Genomic DNA, 25,767 nt, shown 5'->3' with positions numbered 1-25,767 from the left:
TTCCCTCTTAGCACCATTAGAGCAAACCTGTCCAGGCTTGTGAGGAGGTAAAAACCTCTTTTACTGCACTTCACAAACGAGACAGTGGACATGTGCGTGTTGCATCTGTGCGTATGTACAGAGAGAGAAATAGACATCTGAGGCAAGAAGCCTTATTAAAAGATGTGCTGGTGGTCCACTTAAGTCCATTTAACGTGACTATTTCACCCCTGAGCAATGGCTAAGAAAGTTAATTTTGACTGGGGAAATAAGCCACGTCACTAAGCCACTCCACTTGACTCCACAATCTTGTACAGGGTTCAAAAGTTTTGTGTTGCTAGTGTCCTCTGCTGGCTGCAAATTGAACTGAAGCTGCTAATTTAGGTGTTTCCATCAGGGGTTTGTCATTACTGACCCTAGGGCAAGGTGTCATGATCTGCTTACTGTTTTCAAATCTTTGTATTGCAAGATCAGCGACTACTACTGGAAGACAATGAAGCTTAAAAACCTGCCTGTGACTCATACTCGAGTTGTTGTGGCTGAGGATTAGACCAGCCAAAGTCTGATCCCCAACAAACCTGTGCATCATATTCAATGGATCCAAAAGACTGCATAAATGTTTCCTTTTGTTTATTTACAGAACACATCAAACAATGCAATGTCAATATACAAATAAACTGTTCACATGTAGCATGTTATAAACAGAGGTCCAGTATTGTATGCTATTAGTACTGTATGAGGTACAGGTTAAAGGTCATGAATATGATAACAACATAAAAAACGCATACATAATCAATGTAAGAATATTAACACAGCTTTATTGTGGTGGTAGGTCCCTCTATGGATAAAATGGCTGCCCAACACAAAAGGTAAGGAATGAATTTTTATGGTCATCATCTCATATACAATATCAACAAGCAATCGATAATACAGCTTTACCTTTGTCCCAGAGCAAGTTTATTTGTATATATCATTGACAGATGACTAATTGAGTGTGTCAAATCTGAAATGTATTTGTGCAATTCCAACACTGAGCGCTTTTCTTTCTTCTAAGAAACTGTAAAAACACTAATGCAATTATAGCATTTGTTCTCTCAATATAGCAGCCTGTATTTAAAAAAAAAAAAAAAAAATCAAATAATGTATAAAACCATGGATACTGATATATTTCTGATACTGAAACACTGCAGTGCTGTTTGCGGTGAGTGGAACGCCACTACGAGTACTGATGTGTTTTTAACCAGCTCATGTCAAGTCAATATATATATATTAGGGTTTACTTATAATATTTTTCTATGGTTTCTCTCATTTCATCACACACGAACGCACACACACACACATTTTCATTAAAATGTTCCTTTAAAAGTGGTCATATTCACATACATCAAATAGAGGAAAATGATTTAACATGTTCAGAGAAGCCACATGCTGCACATGTATAGTAGGCTATGGTTTAAAAAAATAGACATTTTACATTGCATAGATAAAATAAGATGTATGTAATGTAGCTAGCTTTCCCAAAAATCCAAATTATACATATTTGCTGCAATGCTTTTGCACATTTGTAACTCCACAAGAAAATACTGCATGCTGGACAGATGCAGCAGCATAGAGGTGCTTCTATATCGGCTACAACTCTGTACAATGTTAATACCTTTATTGAAGTTTGTTTTGGTTTAATATAACAAAAAAGTTTTACATGCAACACGATAGGGTTTTCTTGACTTCTCCAGAAAAAAAATGCCATGCTTGTTAAAAAAACCAGCCATTGTGTTATGTATTTAAAATATGTTTTGAGAATGAATATTTCTAAATGTATAAGTCATGACAGTTGTATCTGTAGAAAAGGATTACACACATCTTAATTATTTTCTTGTTTTCTTAAATGGCTACTCTACAGTTGATTAAAAAAAATACACAATTACACAGAAGGATTTTTACATTTTTTTCTGTTAAAATATGTCATTAAATGTCCTGGTGCTGGTAAGCGATTATTTAGAATGCAACATCCAGTTAATATCCAGGATTAATATCCAGGTAATCGCCATCTTCAGTCTTTAAATTTCATAAAACGTCCTTAGTTACCATCCGGCCTTTCAGTGTTATATCTTGTTTCCAGTCTCTCCAGGAGATCAGCTCAGTTTGAAGCAGGCCTACTTACTCTTCTGCGAGCCAATCATCACCTTGGACACAAAGTTGACAATAGCACTCGCTGGCTGCTCGGGGTCGTGCTCGGCAAACAGGTGACATACATTGTCCATGGAAGTGCCCGTTTTCCTCGCCACAAAGCCGAAGATCCTGCAGAGGTGGAGCAAAGAACTTTTACATTACATTACATTACATTTAATTTAGCAGATGCTTTTAGCGACGTACATATGAGACTGATACAACACAAGCAAGGATCCAGTCAGGAGACAACAACATGAGTAAGTGCCATAAAGCTTAAGTTTGGGCCCAATAGGACATAGATGCCAACAGGCAATGATTAGAGTGCATAGAAGTATGTTTTTTGGGTTTTTTTTTTTTTTTGTTGTTGTTTTTTTTGTTTTTTTTTCACCTTACAGTTCATCGAGTGCAGAGGTGTTCGCAAAAGAACTTGGTCTTAAGTCTTTTCTTAAAGATTGAGAGGGACTCTGCAGATCGAACAGAGTTTGGTAACTCGTTCCACCACCGGGGAACTACAGAGGAGAAGAGTCTAGCTAGTGACTTAGGGCCCTGTTGTGGTGGTGGTACCAGGCGCCTTTCGTTGGCAGAGCGTAGTGGGCGGGAGGGAGTGTAGACCCGAATGAGGGAGTTCAGGTAGGCAGGAGCCATTTTAGTTGCTATTTTGTAAGCAAGTGTCAGGGTTTTGAATTTTTGAATTTGATGCGGGCAGCATTTGGGTTGGGTTGATTCGAGCTGGTTGCTGATGTTTTGTTGTATGAAAGGACTGGCTGGTATGACAAGGAGCTCGGTTTTAGAGAGGTTAAGCTGAAGGTGGCGTTCTTTCATCCATGCCAATATATCAGCAAGGCATGAAGAGATCCTAGCGGAGACTGAATGATCTTCCGGTGGGAATGACAGGAAGAGCTGGGTATCATCAACATAGCAGTGGTATGAGAAACCATGGGAGTGGATGATTGCGCCAAGTGAGGTGGTGTATAATGAGAAAAGGAGGGGACCAAGCACTGACCCTGGAGGAACCCCTGTGGATAAGCTGTGCAGTTTGGACATTTCTCCATTCCAAGATACTCTATTATATCTCCCTGACAGGTAGGACATAAACCAGCGGAGGGTGGATCCTGAGATACCAAGCTCAGTGAGTGTGGATAGGAGGAGCTGGTGGTTAACTCTATCAAAGGCAGCTGACAGGTCCAGTAGCAAAAGGGCTGAGGACTGACCAACAGCTCTAGCTGAGCGCAGTGATTCCATAACCGACAGTAGTGCAACTTAATAGGAGAACTGTCAACCACTTCAAACTGACCCAAAGTCCCTTTAAAAATAACTGGATTAATGCCGTTCTAGTTGTAGGTATGCGGAAAATAATAATAATTTACTTACTTTGCTGAAGGGCAGCCATCTTTTTTCCACCTGTGATCAGTGAAAAGAAGACAGTGTCATTGGTTTATTAGAGCTTGTTTAATACATTGAACCTTTCTGTCCACCTTCACATTCAAAATTAGCATTTTATTCTCATAGTAAGTTTTTTGATATTCCTTTGCCTCTATCATTTCCTGCCCTAGTTCTAATAATAATAACGATGTAAAGGACACATTTTGTCATACCCCGCATTCTTAATAATAACAGGTTGGTATAACAATAACCTTGACCAGCATTCCGAAAACCCTTAAATGACATGTTTTAACTTGAAATCAGCAATACTCACTTTCTATCTTGAGGGTCCAATGCACAAAATATGACTGTATTGACATTGTAATGCCTCCTGAAGAAGAGTCTAAAAAGAGACAAGGTGACAGTTATTGTAAGAATTGTGTCTTTGCAGGTATGTATGATGTTTGTGTGTGTGCGTGCGTTGCACTCACTTCCTCTGGTTGTCAGTGAGGGTGATACCCTGGGAGGACACCTTGAAGTGGACCACAGTAGACGTTGGTAGGGGGTTGGAGCTCAGAGTCATACTTGTGGCTTTCTGCACTGCCTGGACCCCCGTCAGGGACTCCATCTCCACAGAGCCCAGGTACCACACATTACAGGCTGTGGGAACATATAAAAGCAAATGACTGTCGAGCAATTGTATTCAGGGGCACACTGACAAGGTGTCACAGATCATAATAAGAAGACAAGGAAAAAAGCTATGAGTACATGCATCCATTTCCAAATGTCACAGAACTGTTTACATCCACTGATAGTGTCAGCGTTTGTGTACAGTCCCACAGTTGCTTTGTCACAGTGGCTATTCACATAAAGTGATCTCAGATGCTTGATTACCTGCTCCCTGTTTTAGCAGCTCAGCAGCAGAGTTGGTGACTGATTGTGAGGTATTCTCCACAACATCTTCTAAAGGATCTATAAACAAGAAAAGCAAAAATGCCGGTGAGATTATTTATTCAAAACCACCACAGCTACATCAACAAATTAAATTATTAACTTGCCAGACAGAAAAATAGACAGACTGACAGATATTCAGTAGGTAGCTACGAAACCTAAATAATATTCATTTTCTACTTTGACCGTAACCTTCCCCGAGAAATTAAAACAGTACAACTGTGTGTGTGTGTGTGTGTGTGTGTGTGTATGTGTGAGAGAGAGAGACAATGTTTACCTCTGTCTGGTATAATTAGTTTACAGGGCAGGGCCAAGGGTGTGATTGAATGTTGGCAGACCAGCGCAGTTAAGCTTCCTGTAAAACAACAGCATATACAATCAAAATTACAGAGATTTGATGCTTATTGACACATCAATTTCTTATTTTTAATAGTTTACTGCATGAATGCACATTTTTAATCTTACAATAATTGTTTGCTTTAAAAGAAAAAGAAAATAATAGAAAAAAGAAAAACTGTCATATACATCATTTATATATTTGAAAAAAGAAAAAAGAGAACACAATGCAAAGGTAACACTAAATATAGAAAAACAAGAATTATAATAAGTAAACCATATAGTAAGCAATACAGCTGTATACAAGTAAATATGATCTGATTTGATTGATAATCCATGTAATCTTTTAGTATCAGCTTGAATAGTTTCTTGTAATATACTCAAAAAAGCTTAAAATCATGCAACTTTAAGACTCTAAGCAGGAAAAAAAAAACATAATTCAGGTTAGAAATTTAAGTGCCAGGTGCAATGATCTGTCATGTTATGCTGCAGAACCAACCACCATCCAGTGGTACAATGCACCACAGACCAATAGAGGGCAGTATTGTGCGTAAAGTGCTGATCTTTGGTGTAATTTAACCAGGTGGCGTCACTGTTGTAAGCCAACTATGTACACAAAGGTTTTAATAAAGTGGGCACTCACCAAAATACGGCTCATTGGGGCAACCCTTCAACCGAACCCCTTTCTGTGTACACTCAATCAGGAAGTGGCGTACTAATTCATTGGATAGATCTCCTCCTGTTAGAAAAAAATAACAAATACAAGATATAGAAAGAGATATAAGATAGTTAATTCCTCACAATAGTCTGTGATCTATTTTAGCAAAACTGTCTTCTATTTGACACACAATGTTTGGTCTGACCTAAATAACAGCTTTGAGTGTTTGTTCAGTCAACATGTAATTTCCCAGCCTTGAAGAGTTACATAAAACATATTAAATTGCTACATTCAATCTCTCCAGAGATGAATGGGATTATGATTCAACAGAAGCGCCTCTGAGGGGGCAGGAGGAGTCTATGTGAGGAATGTCTTGACACAAAGGCTTGGAGAAAGGCCCACTCCTTAAGGTGGGTTGGGTTTCACACTTATAAGAAGCCACAATGCCCTAAGCTCAGAATGTGGAGAAGGACCGTGTCATGATGTCACCACAGGTGCCATTGCACTGCAAAGGGAGGAAGGCAAACAAAAGGACAGGTGTGAGGAGCGATAAACGGGCTGAACACTGTGGTGGGCTGGTGCAGGAAAGAGCACATTTTGTGTCAGAAATATACTTCACAAATAGCACAACTTGTTTTTGACACACATTGTGTGGGATTTAATGTCCCTGGCCTTCTTTCTGCTAAAGAGAAAGTGATGTGTGAGTCTCTATTATCACTCAGTCAGCCTTTGTTTTCATGTTGAAACATGGCCAGAGAATGTTTGGCCAGCTTTCACTGGAGACTTTGTTTTCTCTCTAAAAAAATCCCTCCTTGTATTTCCTGAATATGCACAACAAACACACCACAGAGTAAATAACCCAAAATCCTGTTTTGACCCCAGTCCCTGGTCTATATCAGGCATCTACTGTATATCCCTGCCCTAAGTTATGTGGGGCAGGGAGCTTCCCAGGAGAAGGCCCTGGGATCAGAGCAGGCTTATGGACCCAGCACATCCTTTGTTTAGGGGTGAAACACTAGCTGTACATCTAAGACTATCAGGTAATAGGGGTCTGTTTGGCTTCATCATGAGGATGCCCAGGAGAGAAACACAGAGTGAGGAGCTCTCATACACAAACAGAGGGAGGAACTCTCAGGTTGCAATATGCAGGCGAGTATGATGGGCTGTAACTGTAGATGGCTTTGTGAGTGATTGTGTTATGTATGATTCCCAGCATGCCCCTGCTACTGGACCAATCCCTGACATGATAATTAAAGGAATAGTTCAACATTTTGGGAAATACACTTCTTTCTGTGAGTGAGATGAGAAGATCAATATCAATCTCAGGTCTGTACTTCAAGTATAGAGCTTGAAATGGGAGATTAACCTAGTTTACCATAAAGACTGAAAACTGGGGGAATATAAAAACATGTTTAAGGGGGAAGAAATTATGTGCTGGAACAAATAAGTCCAATTTAAATCACAACTGGTGCTTTTATATTAATGTTCATGTGAATGTTAAACAAACAAGATCCATTGTATAAATAAGTCAGCCTTAAAGTCGTTGTTAGGCTAGCTGCTTCCCCGAGTTTCCAGTCTTTATGCTAAGCTAAGCTAACCGTGTCAGACATCAGCTGTATACTTCACACAGACAAGAAGAGATTTATATCAATCTCTTCATTTCATTCCTGGAAAGAAAGCAAATAAGTTTGTTTCCCAAAATGTTGACCTCATGAAAAAATTAAATACAAACAGATAAGAATATTCCTTGCGTATGTGAAAGAAAACTGAATAGTAGGTTATCATTTGATGTATTTATTGTATATATCATACATGTTTCAGATAGTGTTTAAGTTCAGTTTAGTGTTAGTTTGTGTTTCACTTATGTTCTAAATTCCTCTGTGCTATGTCTACTCTAAACTTAGTTCTTTGCTGTGTAAGATGAGGCAGTTGTGTGTTTAACGGTCAGTTTATTCTGTTGTACTTTTACCTGAGCCAGTAATAAGATAAACTATAGTTATGTAGATGTTTGTGTGTAAATCTGATACGCTTTTAGAGGATAGTGTGGTTTGTCCTTAATTTAATATAGTAGTAATGTTATTTTGTGATGTTACTTGGTGCATGCTTATGTACTGTCATATATGATTGTGAAGAAAGACTGTTTCTAGGTTAGTTGAACTTTTGACTTGTGTTTCTTTCTGAGGGTTGGTTGCTGACCTGTAAGGTTAGTAAACAGATGTTATAGATTCTGTACAAGTAGTATTTAAGGGACTGGTTAAATGCCAACTTTTCAGACAAAGAAAAGATAGCTAGGCGGTATGTATCTTTGTCTCCAAAACTATGATGCATTATACTTCTGATTGTGTTATTTGAATACATTATTTCATTACCTAACAATGCTCTCTTTGTGTGTTTATTGAGTGATCAGCAATTACACGTACAATAAGGTGATACTTTTAACCAAACAATCTTAATTTAAACCAATTACGAATAACAAAACCATTTTAAAGTTCAAAATCTGTTCTTGGTGTTCATATCTATCATACCTTTCTTGGTCTGTTGGAGAACTGAGGGTGGGGGTGTAGCCACCTTCATTGCCAGCCCATAGGCCCCTCTGAAGGAATGGCTGTCCCGCACGATGAAGCAGCCAGGCTCCTTGTCCTTCAAGACTGAAATGGCTGAGTGAAAGAAGCATAATGATGGTGAGGTTGCTATATAGTTTTCCACACAAAAAAAACCCTTTCTTTTCTTTAATTACTCTGGAACAAAATACAGAAACTGAGCCTACCTTGATCCCTTGAGATATCCGGCTTGTACCAAAATTTTGATGTGTCCTGCACAAATTTTACAGTAACCTGCTTGCTGGCCAGAACATCTGGAAAACACACAATAAATCAGCCAAAACAATGATAGTATTTATTTGTGTGTGCTTATCAAAACATGACACCTATGAGGCCATAAGCAGAATTAGTGGATCTTAGCTCACCTGGCAGAGGTGAGGCTGTGCCTGGCATCTGAGATGAGAGGTCAGGCAAGACGTTGGGGAAGGGAATACTCAGGGAGCTCCCACTGTGGGGACTTGAGAACCCACTGAGAGCTGGAGAGGCAGTTCCCAGCGAATGCTCCCCGTCTGATGCCCTCTTCTTCTCAGGCAGAAGTGGGGGCTGCATCTGGGGCGGCTGTGACTGATTCTGACTCCCATCCATGGAGTTGAGAAGATCCCTTTTCATGCCTCCGTTGCCAAGCAGAGAGGAGGCGGAGGTGGGACAGTCCATGCCGTAACCGAGACCCGAGTCGTCCTGCTCATCGAAGCTTTGAGCAGGACTGCGGCTGAGAGCGTAGTGAGCCATGCGGCTTCGCTGGCTGCTTCGAGGTGAGCTGTGGGCATTGGGGGCGGGGTGGATGTGGGGGTGGTGCAGTGGAGGTGAGTGGTGACCATAGTCTAGTGACATGGAGTGCGGCGGTGCTTGTCTGGCAGAGGGGTAGCTGCTCAGAGACGAGTGGCAGCTCAGGACGGGATGCTCTGGCCAAGACTGGTTTATTGATGAGCTTAAGTTGAGAAAAGAAACACAAGATAGAGGATTGTAAGCACTCAGTAAATAAGCATTGTTTATATATTTGATATTAACACTGAAATCAAAGACTCCTTATAATAAACAAAAATTGTCTACTAGTACTGTCAATCCCACTGAGAATCAACACTCAAGTCTTAAGTTTGTTTTGGACATTCTGCCCCCTAGCCGTCAAAGAAAATGCTTAACGCTGCTTCGAGGTTCTAGATTGGATAGATTTTTACCTTTCTGTCCGCTGAAGGTTCTCAACAATGGAGGCAGAGTGTGTAGCACTTAGCGTCCTGTGGCAGTTGATGGAGGAGTCAGGCAAACCATCAACTCCAACATGACTCATCATCTCTGAATATCCCCGGGGTTCTGTGCAAGAGCAAGAAAAGAAATTAGGGGATATCACCTCTAGCACATTTATGAACATGTTAAGAGTCATGGTGGAGCTGTTTTTGTTTTAAATGTTTTATTACATGAAAATAAATACAAACACGACCTGCTGTAACAAGTAGGACTGTATGAAAAAAGAAAAAGGCCACATAATATGGAAAAATCCCCTTGGGAGAGAGAACTCTGGATTATTTCCAGTAAAAAACAATCAATACTTGAGTTGAAATGAAATGAAACTCCCACACCCTTAAACCCAGCCATCAATCTATATGAAACCACCATCACCAATTATCCCTGCCACAACCCACACAGTCAACAAATCTCTCTCTCTAGAAATTAAAAGCTCTCTGACATAATTAGCTAAAAGCTTTAGTTTTAATCAATCGTAACCTGGAACCTCTCACAGCCTCAAACCCAAGACCAACTCAGGCTTTACAGCTGGGTTTTTTTCAGGGTTACTTTTACAGGAACAAGAGGTGCATAGCTGAAAGAATTGCTGGTTTCTTCTTGTTCCTATTTCCCAACTGTGTACACAGAGACACTTTCATGGGGGAAGAAAAGTTTTTTTGTGTCATGCTTCCTGACCCGCAGTAACCATGGAGATGTGGCAGGACTGAATGTAGTGATTCTTGCCTGGGTGTCTGAGGTAGTAAGAGGCACAGCAGGGGCACAGATCTGCTCCCAGGCCCTACAACATTAGACATACTGTAGATCACTATGGAAACAAGCTAATAAGGACTCAAAGCTGAATCAAAATGAAAGTAAAGGTTAAGTTCATGGTGAGATCTGTTTGTGAGCAGAGCCAGACATGTGCAATCTTGTGCTTTTCCAGTGAATCTCAGTGACGACACTGCAACAAACACATCGGCAGACAGATTTTGTAATTATTCTGAATAAGATGTATGAAAAATATTGAGTAAACAATAACTTCAAAGGATTTGGAAATTTACATCAAAGTCCTTAAATGCTGGGGGTACAAAGGGCTGTAAATGTACAACTCTTCCCATCTCTGAGAACAATCTCATACCCACGGTGTGTTCCACCTTAGATAAACCCCACAAAACAAAACAAAATGTCCACACACACACACACACACACACACACACACACACACACACACACACACACACACACACACACACACACACACACACACACACACACATACACAAAATAACCTAAAATGGCTTGGTTTTAATCTAAAGAACAACTCTGTTATGTCTAAAAAAACAAGTTCTCTCTTCAGGCCACGACCACGCAGACATTCTCCGAAAACCAAACATGAAGGGCAGAGAGTGGTTAGGAATCTCCCTGCTTTTGAATTTTTGAGACGTCTTTGTTTTCTGACCCTTTTTGAAAACCTCAAAAATTCCACGGACAACAATGTCACCATTATCAGGTAAGGCAAGGGAACCTGAAATAGCTCTGTTCTAATGTAATAGTGAATCTCAACATGCAGTCACAGAGCAGAAGTGAAAGTGTCTGTTTCTCACTCACTATCTTTAATTAGCTCAGGGGAAAAACACAAGTAAACAGAAGAATGTAGGGGAATGCAAAGAGTGTTTGCACAAAGAAAACATATTTTTTCTTCACAGCAACTTGGACAATACTTATCACAATAAGTTCCACTCGCTTTACTTAAGGCGGAAACTTTTCTTAATAGCTTTTTGTGATAATCTGTTTGTTCAAGATAGTCACTTTAGTTTGCATTCTGAATAAATTTGACCTTACCATGGTCTGTTCTGTAGCCTCCATAGGACTGCATGCTGGGAGATGGAGTTTGCCTGAGGTGATTCAATTCTGATATATTTTTCACTGAAAACACAAAGCAAACAAGGACAAGACATTTAGTTAAACCTAACAAAGAAAGCCCGGTCACAAATGCTTGCAAAATCAACTGCACACAGGTGAACATACAGCACTTACCATAAGGTGTAGGCGGTGAGATTGGGAAGGCAGGCGTTGGTGGAGTCATGTCACTCCCAGCCTCAACCCCGCAGTCTATGTCCGGGCCCTGGGCCCTGTAGTCGGCACTGTCAGTCCGATACAACAAGGGATGCTGGAACAAACAGCACACACACATACATGCATGTAACTCACCATACTGAACAGATAGATACATTCTTAGACATTGTGCACACATGTAGAATTTACCTGGGCCTGTGGCACACAGGAGGGGTATGTCCGCTGGCCCCTGTACTCCTCTGCCACACCCCATCCAGAGCTGCAGAAGCCTGGGTGATCCATGACATCACTTCCTTGACGACTCAGACTCCGCGTGACAACCCCACGTCCTTCGCTGGACTGGACAGCTGGATACACACAGGTAGACACGAGCAAACGGATCATTAAACGTTAACGGATTTACAGGAATGACTGATTTCAAGGAAGTAAAGTGTGTCAAAAAACACACCGAAAGTTAAAATAACAGTGCTTTGACCTTTGGTACTTTTAAGAGGAGTGTTCAGCAATATTTTCCAACCCTGTATCGTCTTCTAGTTACTGTTTGAAATGTCTGTCTACTCAGGAATAAAAGCATAAACTCTTCAGAATCACATGTTAAGATATCAAACAGTTTCATATGTGTGTAAAGCACAAACTAAATTTGTTAGCTTGCTCAGAATGAGTCAGATGAGTCATTTCTCGAACTATAACAATCTAAGATCATATCATCACATGATTTCACTCAAAGTAAATAAACAATATTATCTTTATTTTCAAATCGAAAAAAAAATCTATTCCCATGTTCGATGCAGACATCTTTTTAAACTGGTACTTTCATGATGACCCTCTGGTCAAAATTCAGGGTTGATGACATATTTGTCATTCCATAAAGGAAAAGGGCCACACTGCTCATCTGAACAGTATCTAACCCCAGTGGTGCTGCCTGCAGTAATGTTTTGAGAGGACAGCTGAGGAATGCCAGGGGTCTGGCTGGTGGTCTAGAGGGTGTGGAGTGTGGGGGGGTTCAATGTTGTGACTACTCTGAAGAGTGCTGCCACTCAGCACTAGGGTGTTAATTTGAGCCCTCCCAGTGAGCTCCAGCCTCTCAACCCTGAAGAATGCTAATGGTGCAGAAGTGCTAATGGCAGGGACCATTACTCACACTGTCTGGGGCAGGTATGGATGACACAGACTGTGTCATGCATACTTGGCAGTTTTTCTCCATGCATGCATCACAGTGATGCAAGTTTTTACTTTTTCATTACATACATCCGCCTCACAGAATTTTATATACAGCATGTGTGTACCATTGATCCGGATAATCTTTGTCTTTTGTCTGTATGTTGGTTAAGAGGTGTGAGAAGCTGTCATGAGGACAGGCGAGCATGGATCTGAATGGTTTGCTCACTATCACGAGACAAACTCATTCTCTCCGATGATTCACTTGCCACAAGTGCCACAATTTTTCTTTAACCAAATATAACCTCAAGAGCAGGGTTGGGCAATATGACAAGTAACTATATACTGTGAGGCAACAGAAATTTGGCTATGCCGTTTCCACCGAGGTAACACCCTTGATATTTGGCTGATATTAGCAATGCTGCAAATCAGTGAGTAAAGGCTTTTTCATCAAGGTGAATAAGTACATTGATTTCAGTTCTATCTCATTTGATAATTTTAGCTTCAAATGATTTGCCATTTGAATTTTCTGAGAACATACTCATATATTTATTACGCTAAACATCTTTGTAGTGATATAAATTTACACCCTACTAAAGAGAAATATTATACTGAGACATGCATTTTATTTAAAATAATAAAAAACAATAATTCATCAGAGTAATGGTGTGACTCTGATATCAACAGAAGGAAGAGCTGGAAACATGTGTGTCTTGGATCTTGTGCTACAGTATAATGGCATTTGATAAAATGCACTACTACTATAAAGCGATGAAGATTATAATATATATAATCCAAATGTAATTACAATATAATTTAGCTGCCTCCTGCAAATATGAAGGTATGACGAATTTAGCGTTGGGCCAAATTTCTTCTGCAGGCTTTATTCAAGTCTCACATGGAGATCATCCTCCACTTGAGTTTTTAACCACCTCTCATCACTCACTGTATGTCAACAACCCCAGACACCTTCACACAACATCAACACTGTAACCTCTCTCTGGCATCTCCCTCAGCTCCCTTTCTTTTCCTTAGTGTGGTTAAAGATGTTTAAAATAAACTGAGCAGAACAGGTGAATTTAAGACAAAATGGTCAACGGTTAGTGAAAATAGTAACATAGAGGCTTGGTGTGATGACATGATGAGCAGACAGGAAAGCTTGTTTAGTCTAGTTACATGGCTACTGGCAAACCTTAGCCACAAAGGAGTATTAGAGCTTGAAAGGCTTTAGACAGTCATGATGCATCATCCATGAAAACAGAATAATTAAATCTGCCTCCCTGTAAGATCTCTGAGGCTCCTGTCATCAGTGTAAAATGATTAAAACCTATGTTAAAACCAAGCAATCCATTACTTCCTACAGGTTCTTTTGCGAATTAGCAAAGCTACAGCCTTCGGCGTTTGTTTCTTGGAATGACGCTCATGTGTAGCAGATATGCACAGACAGGTATGCCTTTGGAATCAAATGGAAAAAATATTTGCCTCTGGGCTCACTTGTTCCTCCTTTGGAAATTACTCGGGCCTCCCTATCTTGTGCCCCCCTGCAACCACACACACATGGTGGAGTGTGATACGCGCTAACACCCAGGCATTTTCACTGGTTTCCAGCTAAAAACACCCACGGAATGACTATCTTTGAGTTAAGAGTATCAAATCTGATGACCTGTAAGAGTTTGTTATGTCTACTGTAAAATTCAGATGTTTGTAGCATGGAAAACATTACTTGAGATGATTATGTTTACACAACTGTAGGGCTGTAGATAGTCAAGTTTTGTAATCTAGTGATTTCTATTAAATTTTACAGCTTTTTGGTCGAGGCAGACATACTGTACAGTTATGCCCTTCAAAATGGTCTTGGGATCAATTACAACATGAACCAAGTAGAAATAAATGGCAGACATCTGCTGTAGATACAAGAGTCATTACGTTGCATAATATAGAATCTGTCCACACAACAAATCTAACAACAACAATCACAGGACACATGTTAATATTATAAGAGCATATCACTGAACTGCTGCCAGATGTTGCAACAACATGAGGCAATAAGTAGGGGAGCATCTGTTGGAAATGACGAATATTAAATGCGTAATACTTCTTCTACACACAACAATAAGCTGCCAGTCTGCGGGTAAGTCTGAGGGAAACACAATTTTATAGATTTCAGAAATCTATATTCCTCAGAACACAATCTCTTTAATCTAACACTGAGAGATGGTAATGTACAGAAAGGTCGATGACAGCTGCTCTCCTTCTCTTCATGTACCTTACTGATCCCAGAGTCAAGATAACTATACAGACAAGTCTGGACAGTGTTCTTTCCTCAGAAACATACTGAAAACATCTGAAAACCTGGCAACAACCCTGCTATTTCTGCCAGGTGGGAGAGGGAGAGAAGGTGTGCTTTGTTAAGTTAACTCTGTAGTGAAGGAGAAGAAAAGCTGATGCTGTAGGAGAGGAGCTACTCTGTTTTATAAATATTCTTAGCATGTTAATAAAAAATGTCTTATTACTTATATCTTTGCCATGTTCATCATCAGACATTTCTTGGAGAACAACCTCCGGTTTCATAATGACTGTGACACATTTCTTTCACGACCACACTTCCAGACAACACCACATCGTCACCACCACCACACCCAGACTCTCTGACTATCTTACCTGTCTGCTGTGTGTTTTTCAGGGTTGCTGCATTATTATTGTTGAATCTGAGATTGATGCCGTTTGAGCATTTGGCGACTGAGCCGTTCACGTGCGCCCCGCCGTTCCTCTTAATGGAGCTGGTGTGGCTCGATACCGGCTCGAATGCGTGATCCAGGTCCATGATCAGCTGGTTGAGCTGGTCGATGGAGTTGTCAATGTCCATCGTTAGAGATTTGAACTCTTCGTCCCGTTTGTTGTTGTTGTTATTGTTTAGCGTCGCCTGGTCCTTGTGAGGCGCTGTGTCTCTCAGAGTATCCGCCGTCGTGTCCCTGGTGGGGACCTGTGGCTCGGTCGGCAGGCCGGTTTTGGGTGAACTGCTCCCTTGTTTGTTCCCCAGGTATCTTTCTGTATCATTTCCATCCTCAGGCATGTAGATAAACTGTTGTGCAGCAACCATCTGCTGCTGGCGGACCCATGACTGTGTGGAATAGCTTCCCTGTCTGTAGACATGCTGCTTTGGCATAGACGCACTGCTGGGATTAGACGAGGCCACAGAGTTACTCCTGGAGCTTAGACAGCCCCTTCTAGCCTCAGCATAGGCTCTCTCATATTCCTCCATTGGAGGATGTCCAGGGTGGTGGAGGTGGTGATGCTGGCTTTGGCTTTGCTGCTCCTCTCCTCCAGGACTCCCAAAGCCATCTGAAAGAAGGGAGTTCTGGCTGCTCTTGTGGCAGGAGGACGACAAGGTCCCTAAACTGTCCACACTGTGCAGATCATGACCTGTAATGACCTCATCATCCAGGATGTCGGTTTCCCTCTCTCGGGGACGGGGATCTCCGTTGATGTGCACTTGCGCTGGGACTATCTGCTGCATGCCCACTCTGGGGCCTTGATCATCCATCTCCTCCAGTGAAGGGTCCTCAACGCCAAAGCCGCTTAGAAGGCGCTTCAGCTGGACCTTTTCCTGCTGGCTGGGACCCTGGTTGGGCTTGATGGTGGCAGTGGTGTTGGTGATAGGTGTGGGTCTGTCTGCCCACAGAGAAGTGCTAGACAGGCCCGAGTCACTGCTGACAGAGAGGGCGTGGTCGCTGTGGTCGGGGCTGGAGGTGGCGGAGGTTGTGCGGGCCCCACGGCCCAGCGTGGCCTCTCCTCCGTTGGCGCTCCGCTTGTTAGCCGCTTTGTCCTGGGTTAGGCCTTGAGAGCGTGGCGCTGTAAAATAGAAGAGATGCAGCGCTTCATACAGTCAGCTGGTATGGGCACACGTACACACAGAGACACACAAACAGCAGGAACTCACACAGACAAACGGTACAAAACCACAGACAAAACAAGACTCTGTTAACATGCATAATCATGTCACCCCACGAGCTCCATCATTCACAATCTGTTACTGACAAAGCCCAACACTTACAATCACACAACACCTGACAAAGACAACATTGCAGATATTACAGGGCAACATTTCACATCAGACTAAAATACTACTACATTCTAACTAGGAAAATAATACATTAACAGAGAAAACATGTTAATGAATTGAAACAAATCACCTAATTACATATGTAAAAAAAAAAAAGGTAAAACCAACCAAATTATTCAAATTTGTCATTTTGATATTCTAATCTGAGTTTATTTCCAAGCAAAAATATTCCAGTGATCTTGCCACAACAATTTCTCCTCTCCGATCAGGCTGCCAGGTGAACTAACAAGGTGCTAGTGCCTGCAGCGCACGCACCAGACAAAGGTATTCCTCATGCTCAGGTTATATAAGAGATGTTGAGAGTCTTCTATATGCTGCTACAAGAGTCAGATAGTGGATCTTCACAGTCTGACCCCTGCATTCCTCACCCTTCTGTGATTAAGCCACCCTATTCCCTCTTGCCTGCCCCTTGACCCCCAGCATATGTCCAAACAACCTCCTTAATCCTCAGAAGTCAAAGAAAAATCACAGAGGTCAGTCATTTTGCAAGGCTGAGTCAAATCCATCATGGCATAGACTTACGCAAAATGAGGGCTGGAGTAGAATTCCAAGTGCATGTGAGCGGCGTTGCCAAGTACGTAAAACTTGCTGTTTCACTGTCACTCTCTTTCTGCTTCAACAAAAGAGACCTGGAACATGACTCCTATGCTTCTCCCTCAATCTGCCGCCTTAAGTACTTGCCTTTCAGTCAAACCATGACCGCAGGATCTGAATACCAGACACGCATGATAAAAGCTCCCCCCTCCTCCTCCTCTCCGAAAGCTCCTGTATGTATGACTTGCCCCCCGCTTACACAAACACACTGGTGAGACTTGCATCCGGCCTTGAGCAGCCTCGGCTCAGGCCTCCATACAGGTCAGTTCCACCGGGAGTTTTCCAACAAATCCCTCTCGTAACATTCCTCTTGGCAAGGTGCAAGTAGGTTTTAAGACAGATGTTTCCCCTTTCCCTCCATGCTGCCCATCTTTTTCTTTCTGTTCCCCCTGTCATCGTCCTGCCTCTCCTCTCTTTTCCCTCCTCCTCATGGCCCCCCATCTGGCTCAACAACAACAACAAAAAAAAATCTCCTACCTTTACCGCCGCTGCCAGGTAAGCATGCAAGACAATCCCCATCTCCAGCAAAACAAAAGAAGAGGAGAAGAGGCCGTGCAGACACACGAGAGCAGACATGGCTTTTACCCAGCAGATGATGGTCAGGGTCAAATCAAGTGAGTTTCGAATGAGTTGGCCCTGCTTTCTTTCTCTGCTGAGAAGGTGAGAGTGTTTGCACTCCACACAAGGGGGGACCTTGAGATCTCCAAATAAGGGCAGAGGAATGTAAACAAGTGAGGCGGGGTTTAGGCGTGGGGGCGGGCCGGAGGAAAGTAGTAACCCGACCTCTTGCCCTGCATCAGGGGGACTACCCCACTGGGGAGAAAAGGGAGGAAAAAAGAGGGAAAGAAAGAAAGAAAGAGGGCGGCCCTGGAGAGGATCAGAGAATGAAAACAACATTCCTGCAGCTCCAGACTTTTTCACTCTGTAAAAAGACACTTTTTAATTAAAGCAATCCTTGCCTTCTACTTGGAGCTCTGGGCAATTTTCACGAAAAGCGGCAGCCAAGTTGTTTTTCTCTCACTCTTCTGTGTCATTAAATTACATGCCTGCCGCCCTCATGTACAATATCGGCAAGAAACAGATGTGCCCGAAACTCAATTACGGGGTTCCGCAATTGTTTTAAAAACTGTTTTACCTATCAGGGTTGTACTGACATTAACAAACCCATGAAACCTCTGAAAATCAGTCATTTATATCTAGCACTCATCATGTTTGGTTGTTGTGGTATGGTCGGTCCCTGAATAATCTGCCAATTACAGTGCAGAGAGCGGCAAAACCAGAACTGTTCCTCCGGCTGCTCTCGTATCACAAGAGGAGGTCTGGTTGTGTATGGCCATGCAATTACCCAACCCTTTCCATTCCATTCCATCTCAGTTACTACAATCCTGCACCTCCTGAATGCCAAAATCATGAGTCAAGCATAATGATGATGATCATCCTCATTTTCTTCCAACCAAGCTTCTACATGTGCCTTCAATGTGTAGACAGCGGCCCCTAAAAGTCCTGCGTACAGTTTGTACAGGACATACTGTACATATAGAAAGCATAGAAAGGAACTCGCTGTCGAGGGGAAACCCCTTTATAGAACTGCTCAATTGGACAAAAACATTCTGTCACATACCTGTGGTGGTATTTAGCCATGCAGAAAGTTTTTTCTTTTGCTTGCCCAGGTTTTGAGGTATCCACTTCTAACATTTCTGTCTACTCCAATTCAATGGATGTGAATTAAATTTCTCTTGTAGTGCTCAAAGTATTGAACAATTCTATTAAAAAAAAACATATCTTTTCAGAAAATGTCCTCACTATGAGCAGATTTAATTGGAACTACATTCTAGTAAAAAATAGTCTCAGTGAAAGCTGTTGATACTGTCAATTGTTGATTATCCAGAGCAACAGAAACACTGAGTTTTAAGTTCATTCTTGACCTTGGGAACAGCAGTTGATAATCTCAACTAAAGGATTATCCAGTAAGTCATGAAACTGTAAATTTCAAATTTCCATTTTTTTCCGAGCACTGTAAGGACTGGAACAGCTACTAAAATGGACCATGAAGTGAGATTGCTTTGTCAGCCGCTTTTTCTGTGGTCAGGAATGAACTACTAAGCACAACTTTAAAGCCAACATGGATAAAAAGTCCTTAACATGCTCCAAAAAAATGGAAATTTCAAACATCCATCATTCCATGACATCTGGGCAATCTCATCTGCTGACCAACATTATGTTATACAACTGAAAGCTCCACGACTGCTACGAACAGACACAGCCATTGAGTTGATGTTTTTGGAAGTATTTATTTTTTGGGGGTTGGTGGCACCCAAAACCTCTGATATAACTATGAATATCTATTCAGCATTTCTCAATGAATCAATCAATCAACCAACTCTTTCCTACAGACAGCTGTTGGTTAAGACAATGACCGGCTTTGACGGTTAACTCAAATAAACACCCTTTCTGGACAAACAATCTTTTAAAATCCGATTCTTAATTCACACATGGGGATAAACACACATTCTCACTGCTTATTGAAGAAAACCCATTGAAGTAAATGAGGTTTTCTTTTCACAGTCTTAGCACTACAGTGGCAAACGTTTTTGAGACTTCCTCCTCCCGACCAGCCTGTGAGTGACAGCGTCTCGGAGGGAGACTGAACCCGCTAGAGGACTGGTGGTAAGTAGATGTAGAATTCCAACAAAGCTCCCAGTCTTCCCTCTCAGATGTAGTGTTTACATGAGAAAACAAGGCTGTAAATATCCCACATGAATGCTTTGGAATCAAGGGGAGAGAAAAAAAATTGCTCCCTTGTTGCTTCGCTTTGATGAATTCTTAAATATTAGCGTCTGCTCTTTCATTGCATTCCCAGAGGTGAGCATAAAATTATATATAAATGTGTTGGGGTATTTTAAATGAAAAAAAAAAAGGCAGCTCATTTTCATCAAGCTGAACTTAGCTTATAAAAACACTCAATGAATCCTGGGAATGGGTGGATCTGCGTTTTAATGCCACCACCAAGTCACTCTATTCTGGGAGGTTGTTGTGAATTCTGTGGTTGAGTGGAGAGCAACAACCGCAGCTAGGACGGGACGCCCCGACAGGGTGGCTCTGAGTGTGAGGCTGTGTGTGTGTGTGTGTGCAGGCGCTAGTGAGAGTGTGTATGTGTGTGTGTGTGTGTGGGATGGTTAAAGCATGCCTATTCATTTGATGAAACAACAAAATAGAAACCTCTTGAGAACAGCTCTTCCTTTGAACCCAGTATTCCCTACACACAACAACACTCCTCCCCGTCCTTCACACAGAAACAACACTGCTTGTCATACTCATCATGCTGCAACCTAAAGAGTTTCTTACACCAAAGTAAATTTTAGCTTTCGTTTCCTTTCCTTGCCATAATTAAAGTCTTCCACAAGGCCTGTCCGGGGTTTTAAGTATTCCCGTTAGCAACGATTGCAACATAAACCAAGCTAGCGGTGCTCGTGTGTGTGCATGTTAATGCAATCACACTGCAGTCCCTCAACAACATGGAGCAGGACCTGTCACGCTCTGTTAATTCCCTGGAAGAAAAATAGAGTGTGTGTGTCTGTTTGTGTAAGTGAGAAACACACTGAACACAGGAGAAGTCATAGCGAGAGAAAAGGAGGGGGGGGGGGAACCTCATGTTATGCCTAAATAACACCCTATGGACTCTTCTCCCATTCATAAAAAACAGACTGATATTTCCCCTCAGACGGAGTGTGATTCATTAGGTTGATGCTGTTAAAACAAAGTACTGTGAGTCATGTAGTGACTAATGCAGCGTAGCAACAGTACCTTCACCATCACAGATGTTCTGGTAGGAGTCCCAGCGGGTTAGAGAATCTGCTGTGTTGTAGTCCACAATAACATCCGCCCCGTTTTGCCACCTGTCAGGACCTGGACCCAAAAATAACATTTTTTGTAGATACTGTATCTGGGTATGTTTTCAGTACAGGGATTAGCACAGCATACTGTTATTATTTTAACTTCAGTAATGGCTCGAATGAGGAGAAAGAAAGTAGGATTTGACTTAGTTGGACATTTTTGTGTAGATATTTAAGGTTGGGGCCTGATATTTTTTCACTATATATATATATATATATATATATATATATATATATATATATATAGTGTTAATTAATGGGCATTTGAGATTTGAGTTTGTTTGTTTTTTTTACATTTATTCAGAGCCAGGCTAACTATTTCCTACATCCAGTCTTTATGTTTAGCTAAGCTAACCGTCTCCTGGCTCCAGCTTTTATTTACCATGCAGACATGAGAGTGACATCAATAAAACTCTTAGCACAAAAGGGAGTAAGCATATTATTTTCCAGAATGTTGTACTATTCCTTTTAAAATGGCCTCAACATATCATGGGATATAACAAAAAATAACGCCCAAGCGGGTTTTATTCGAGGTTTTACTGTGACCCCTGAGGCTGTTGACTGAAATCATATCTACATCACATTGTTGGGGGATAACAATGACTGGAAATGTCAAGTTTTTGATAAATAGACCAAAGCATGCCCAAAATTCTACCGAAAAATCTTTCTGACCTTTTCTGACCATTCTCATTGTGTAATTGGAACAAAGAGGATTGTTACATTTTTGAAAATGTGTTTAACAGACACACCAGAAAATATATACAGCGCATGCAATATCAGACACACATATATAGACCCACACAACATAGTTTCACTCCTGTGGGGCTCTGAGGCAGCACATGCTGTGCTTCTTTACCTCTCTGTCAGCACACACTTCACACTACATTTCCCCTCTGCAGCATTCCACATCCCTTCTCACCGGGGGGCAAAGGGGGAGGAACAGAGCACAGGAAGGCACGAAGGGGAAAATGGAGAAAGCACTTGTGTCTGCTTTTCCAACTAGCTCTCCCTGTAGCAACTTATTGAAACATTGAAGAGTTGGGAATCTACCTGGTATCTTCTCCGGTCCCTCAGAGAACACCAGCTCCACTTTACCGTAATCTGGAAATCTGGGATCTGAAATGTTAGCACACAGGAATGCAATGAGTGTGGCCACTCAGAATTGGAAAGATGAACGATGTTGTTGGTCTGCAGCTAAGATTGTCTCAGTACACGTAACATGTTTGGGAAAACAAGATTATCAGTCTCAAAGCGCCAAGTCTAAATTAAGTCCAGACTGAGCCCCGCAAAACGCAGCGAGGAGCAGAGGAGTTGCTGTAAACTAGCGGCATGTTGAGACCTGTTCTCTGGGTTTTTTGTTTTTTTTTGTTACCTTTGTTGGCAGTCTCCATGTCCTCTTTTTCAAACATCAGGTTGTAGCCCTGCACTGCTCCCGTGTGGAACTGCAGCCGGAAGATGACTTCACGCTCCGAAGAAATGTCACTTTTGTGATAACATTTAATCTAAACGAAAATAAAAAAATAAAAAAATATGGTGATTGCTACAATGAGTAATGAAATTCTGAACAGTCATCTTGTTTGTTTTCCTACCATAATGTCCCCTTTTAGAAGCTGGGCAGGCTCCAGAGTGATGCATACACGGCCTCTGTGGCCTGGACCAATATGACTGAAAGAAAAACAACAGAGAAGTCGGGCAAAATGAGCTGGAGTTTGAAAGCAGTCATAAATATTTACAGAAAGCAGTAACTCCGAATTAAAATCAGCATTAAACTGAGTTAAACAGAAAATTATTTTGATGTATTTCTGCATTCTTTGATGTAAACTATAATGTTTCCATTACTATACCGCATGTGAGAGCTACTTACTAGACTCCAGATGAATACACTGCTTGCATTCCCTGGTAGACTTTGATGTATGGTCGACATACTGAAAAAATCATAATAGAAAAAAGGTTAATTCTCAAAAAATGTTTGTTACAAGTGGATTTATATCATGACCTTCAGTAGCCTGTCAAGTAAGATATTCATGAGAAGCTTTTGAGATGGTTTTGCTCACAGCTCAAGTGTGATAAGCTCTTCTTGTGAGAAAGAGATTTCAACTTCACATGTGACGAAGAGCTTTGTTGTTTCACTCAAATGAGTGAAAACAGCAATTTACATGCAAACGTGGGTGTGAATTGCCGTGGATTTACTGGGAGCCCATAAAGACGTTCTTCTCTTCAGTTCTGTTTATATGTACAGTATAAGTGCTTCTATGTGTCTGAGCCTGCGTGTGTGTATGTGTGTTGGAAAGAGAGAAAGATATAAAGGGCAGATAAATCTCCATCTTGTTTACTGCCCCGACACTGATGTGGTTGTGTCTGGATTCTTGTATACTGTCATGATAGCAGTGACTGTATTTTCCGTGGGAGTTGCAGCTGTGTGTGGCGGTAAACAATATGAGCTTAACCTCCAGTGGCGTCGAAGTTCGGCATCCCGTGAAGGATGATGCAGTGTAGGAACAAGGGGGAGGTGTTGATCTTCATGGATCCACTTAAAAGACTGTTGAGGATCCAAACATACCTGACATGAAAGCACAGAGGCGAAGTTGAATAATATTCAGGCTGACTATGTATTACGAAAACCAAAAACACATTAAACATGCTGTGTATCAAATCTCAATATGTTTTTAAGGCCGACAGATGTTTACATATTCTTTAATCCAAAAATTACTCATTTAAATAATATTTTTTGCCAAGTTCAGACTGGATCTGACACACATAATGCAACTCAATCTCCATCGTTTGTTTGTCAAGGCAAGAAATTTAAAGCTACAACCAGCAGCAGGTTAGCTTAGCTTAGCACAAAGAAACATTTGAGAGGGTTGGAAGAACATGTTACATAACAAATGTTTGTATCCCTCAAAGTAAGGCATCGCAAAAAGTATCGTTCAGGCATTTATATCAACTCAGCATCAGCAACAATGCCCAACCATCCTGAAATAGTGTCATCTGTCCATGTTGCCTTCATTGAAGGTTTATCTCAGATAAACATGGTGACAAGACAGCTTGGAGAAACTATAATAAAACAAATCTGAGAAACCAGTTCTCCAAAAGAGACATTGGTGTGAGCGATGATGATTCACCGTAATACACAAGGGTTAGGATCATGCCAGGTCACCATGGGAGCTCATTCTCATTACAATTATCAACAATGACTATCTTCTCATTGAAAAAAAAAATAGACAAACAACACCAGGGCACACACAGTCTGTATTGAATCAGGTGGGTCTGAATGTGTTTGGACGGAGACATGGGCCAACAAAACACCAGCTGGATGGATGGATATAGACGTATGTTATCATACAGAAGGGCGTGCTTATGTTTTGGGTCTTACCGTTTCTGCGAAGGTGTCATCAGAGCTGAGACCTTATCATCGTAGTATTTCCTCATCGCGAAGCGGTCCAACGCCTGATCAGCACTTTGAGGGAGACGGGGAGACACATTAAACACTTTAGGTAATTATGACTTAAGAGAGAGATTACACTCTGCTGCTCTATAATTGAATGGTGTTAACCCTAACTTAAATTAGGACAACACAGACACACATGCATACACATGCATAATGGACAAGAGTGAAAGTAACCGGAGAGACAAGGGATTCCAGCAGAGAGGAAGAGAATGCCAGCCTTAAGTAAACACGGAGGGGGAGAGGAGGACAGAGAAAGGCCAGAGTGTGTGCACAGCTCGGCTATTCAGACAGCCCTAAAACCAACAGGCGCTGGAGCCTTTTCACCACAGCTCTGTTTCTCTCTCGTCGTCCCTCTCTCTCTGCTCCCCCCTCCTCCCTGAATCTATTCCATTGTAATTCTGCCTCATTGTTTTCCTATCTCTTCCTCTACCTCTTTTTGCCCTCTGTCTTTCACATTCACCTTACCGACCCGGTCCTCCTCAGTGGGACACAAACACTAAGGGAGGCAGAGATTGGTCAGACCAGAAGGCCGGTGTGTGCTCATGCCACAATGACTGCTGTGTGTAGAAAGGATCTACATAGTGGCATAACACCGGGCCCGTCTCTCAAAATGTTTGCTGCATTTCTTGACTTTAGGGCTTAGCAAAAGCGGCAACCTGGCTTGAATCAATTTGACTGACAACGGTTTGAAAATTAGAATCGCTTTTCTCCGAGATGAATAGATTTTATGAAACTGAAACTGTGGCCAGAAGCTGTTACAGTAACTAACATGTTTCCGAGTTGATTCATGAAACTCTATATGGGGTGATTCATACTGCAAATTGTGTGGTTTTCCTTTGAATTTGGTGATATTCTTTTGACTCACTTTCTGAATCACCTTGACCCTCAGTTAAGGGAGGTAAACAAATCAGCTGCGGTTGAGCGATGACATTGCTTGTGGTCTACGAAATGAGTCTCCATGTGTGTTGTGGGTTGTTGTTGATATCATTTGTTGGCAACAGTGAGTGGGCGTATTATGATAAATCCTGACTTCAATTACATTTATAGTAACATAGGATTAAAAATGTGACACATAGCAGCGATTACCTGGCTGATACATCTGTGAAATGCACAAAGGATGAAATGACAACACCGATCCGACCCTTGCCGCCCTGAAGAAACAAGAGAGGACAGGAGATGATTCACTACACATGTAAAACTTC

At 41.6% G+C, this 25,767-nt stretch overlaps 1 protein-coding gene across 1 annotated transcript in view; it reads right to left on the bottom strand.

Annotated features, from left to right (window-relative positions):
• Nucleotides 1-592: 592 nt before the first annotated feature.
• Nucleotides 593-25,767, bottom strand: part of LOC122993757 (tensin-3-like) — a 33,559-nt gene continuing 8,384 nt past the window's right edge. Inside the window, exons 5-27 of the mRNA XM_044368173.1 lie at nt 25,652-25,716; nt 24,491-24,574; nt 23,565-23,677; nt 22,982-23,042; nt 22,707-22,782; nt 22,490-22,619; nt 22,168-22,233; nt 21,029-21,130; nt 15,169-16,359; nt 11,539-11,696; nt 11,311-11,443; nt 11,116-11,199; nt 9,231-9,363; nt 8,421-8,983; nt 8,223-8,309; nt 7,981-8,112; nt 5,441-5,536; nt 4,739-4,816; nt 4,405-4,482; nt 4,002-4,170; nt 3,845-3,913; nt 3,520-3,549; nt 593-2,277 (exon numbers count right to left, since the gene is read on the bottom strand). Coding sequence (XP_044224108.1) covers nt 2,133-2,277; nt 3,520-3,549; nt 3,845-3,913; nt 4,002-4,170; nt 4,405-4,482; nt 4,739-4,816; nt 5,441-5,536; nt 7,981-8,112; nt 8,223-8,309; nt 8,421-8,983; nt 9,231-9,363; nt 11,116-11,199; nt 11,311-11,443; nt 11,539-11,696; nt 15,169-16,359; nt 21,029-21,130; nt 22,168-22,233; nt 22,490-22,619; nt 22,707-22,782; nt 22,982-23,042; nt 23,565-23,677; nt 24,491-24,574; nt 25,652-25,716 — 3,843 coding nt within the window. The 3' untranslated portion in view covers nt 593-2,132. The remainder of the gene's footprint in view (nt 2,278-3,519; nt 3,550-3,844; nt 3,914-4,001; nt 4,171-4,404; nt 4,483-4,738; nt 4,817-5,440; nt 5,537-7,980; nt 8,113-8,222; nt 8,310-8,420; nt 8,984-9,230; nt 9,364-11,115; nt 11,200-11,310; nt 11,444-11,538; nt 11,697-15,168; nt 16,360-21,028; nt 21,131-22,167; nt 22,234-22,489; nt 22,620-22,706; nt 22,783-22,981; nt 23,043-23,564; nt 23,678-24,490; nt 24,575-25,651; nt 25,717-25,767) is intronic.

Source organism: Thunnus albacares, chromosome 12, assembly GCF_914725855.1.
Source record: "Thunnus albacares chromosome 12, fThuAlb1.1, whole genome shotgun sequence".
In the NCBI taxonomy this organism is placed as follows: domain Eukaryota; kingdom Metazoa; phylum Chordata; class Actinopteri; order Scombriformes; family Scombridae; genus Thunnus; species Thunnus albacares.
Note: the sequence above shows the minus strand (reverse complement) of the source record. Positions and strands in the feature narration are given on the sequence as shown.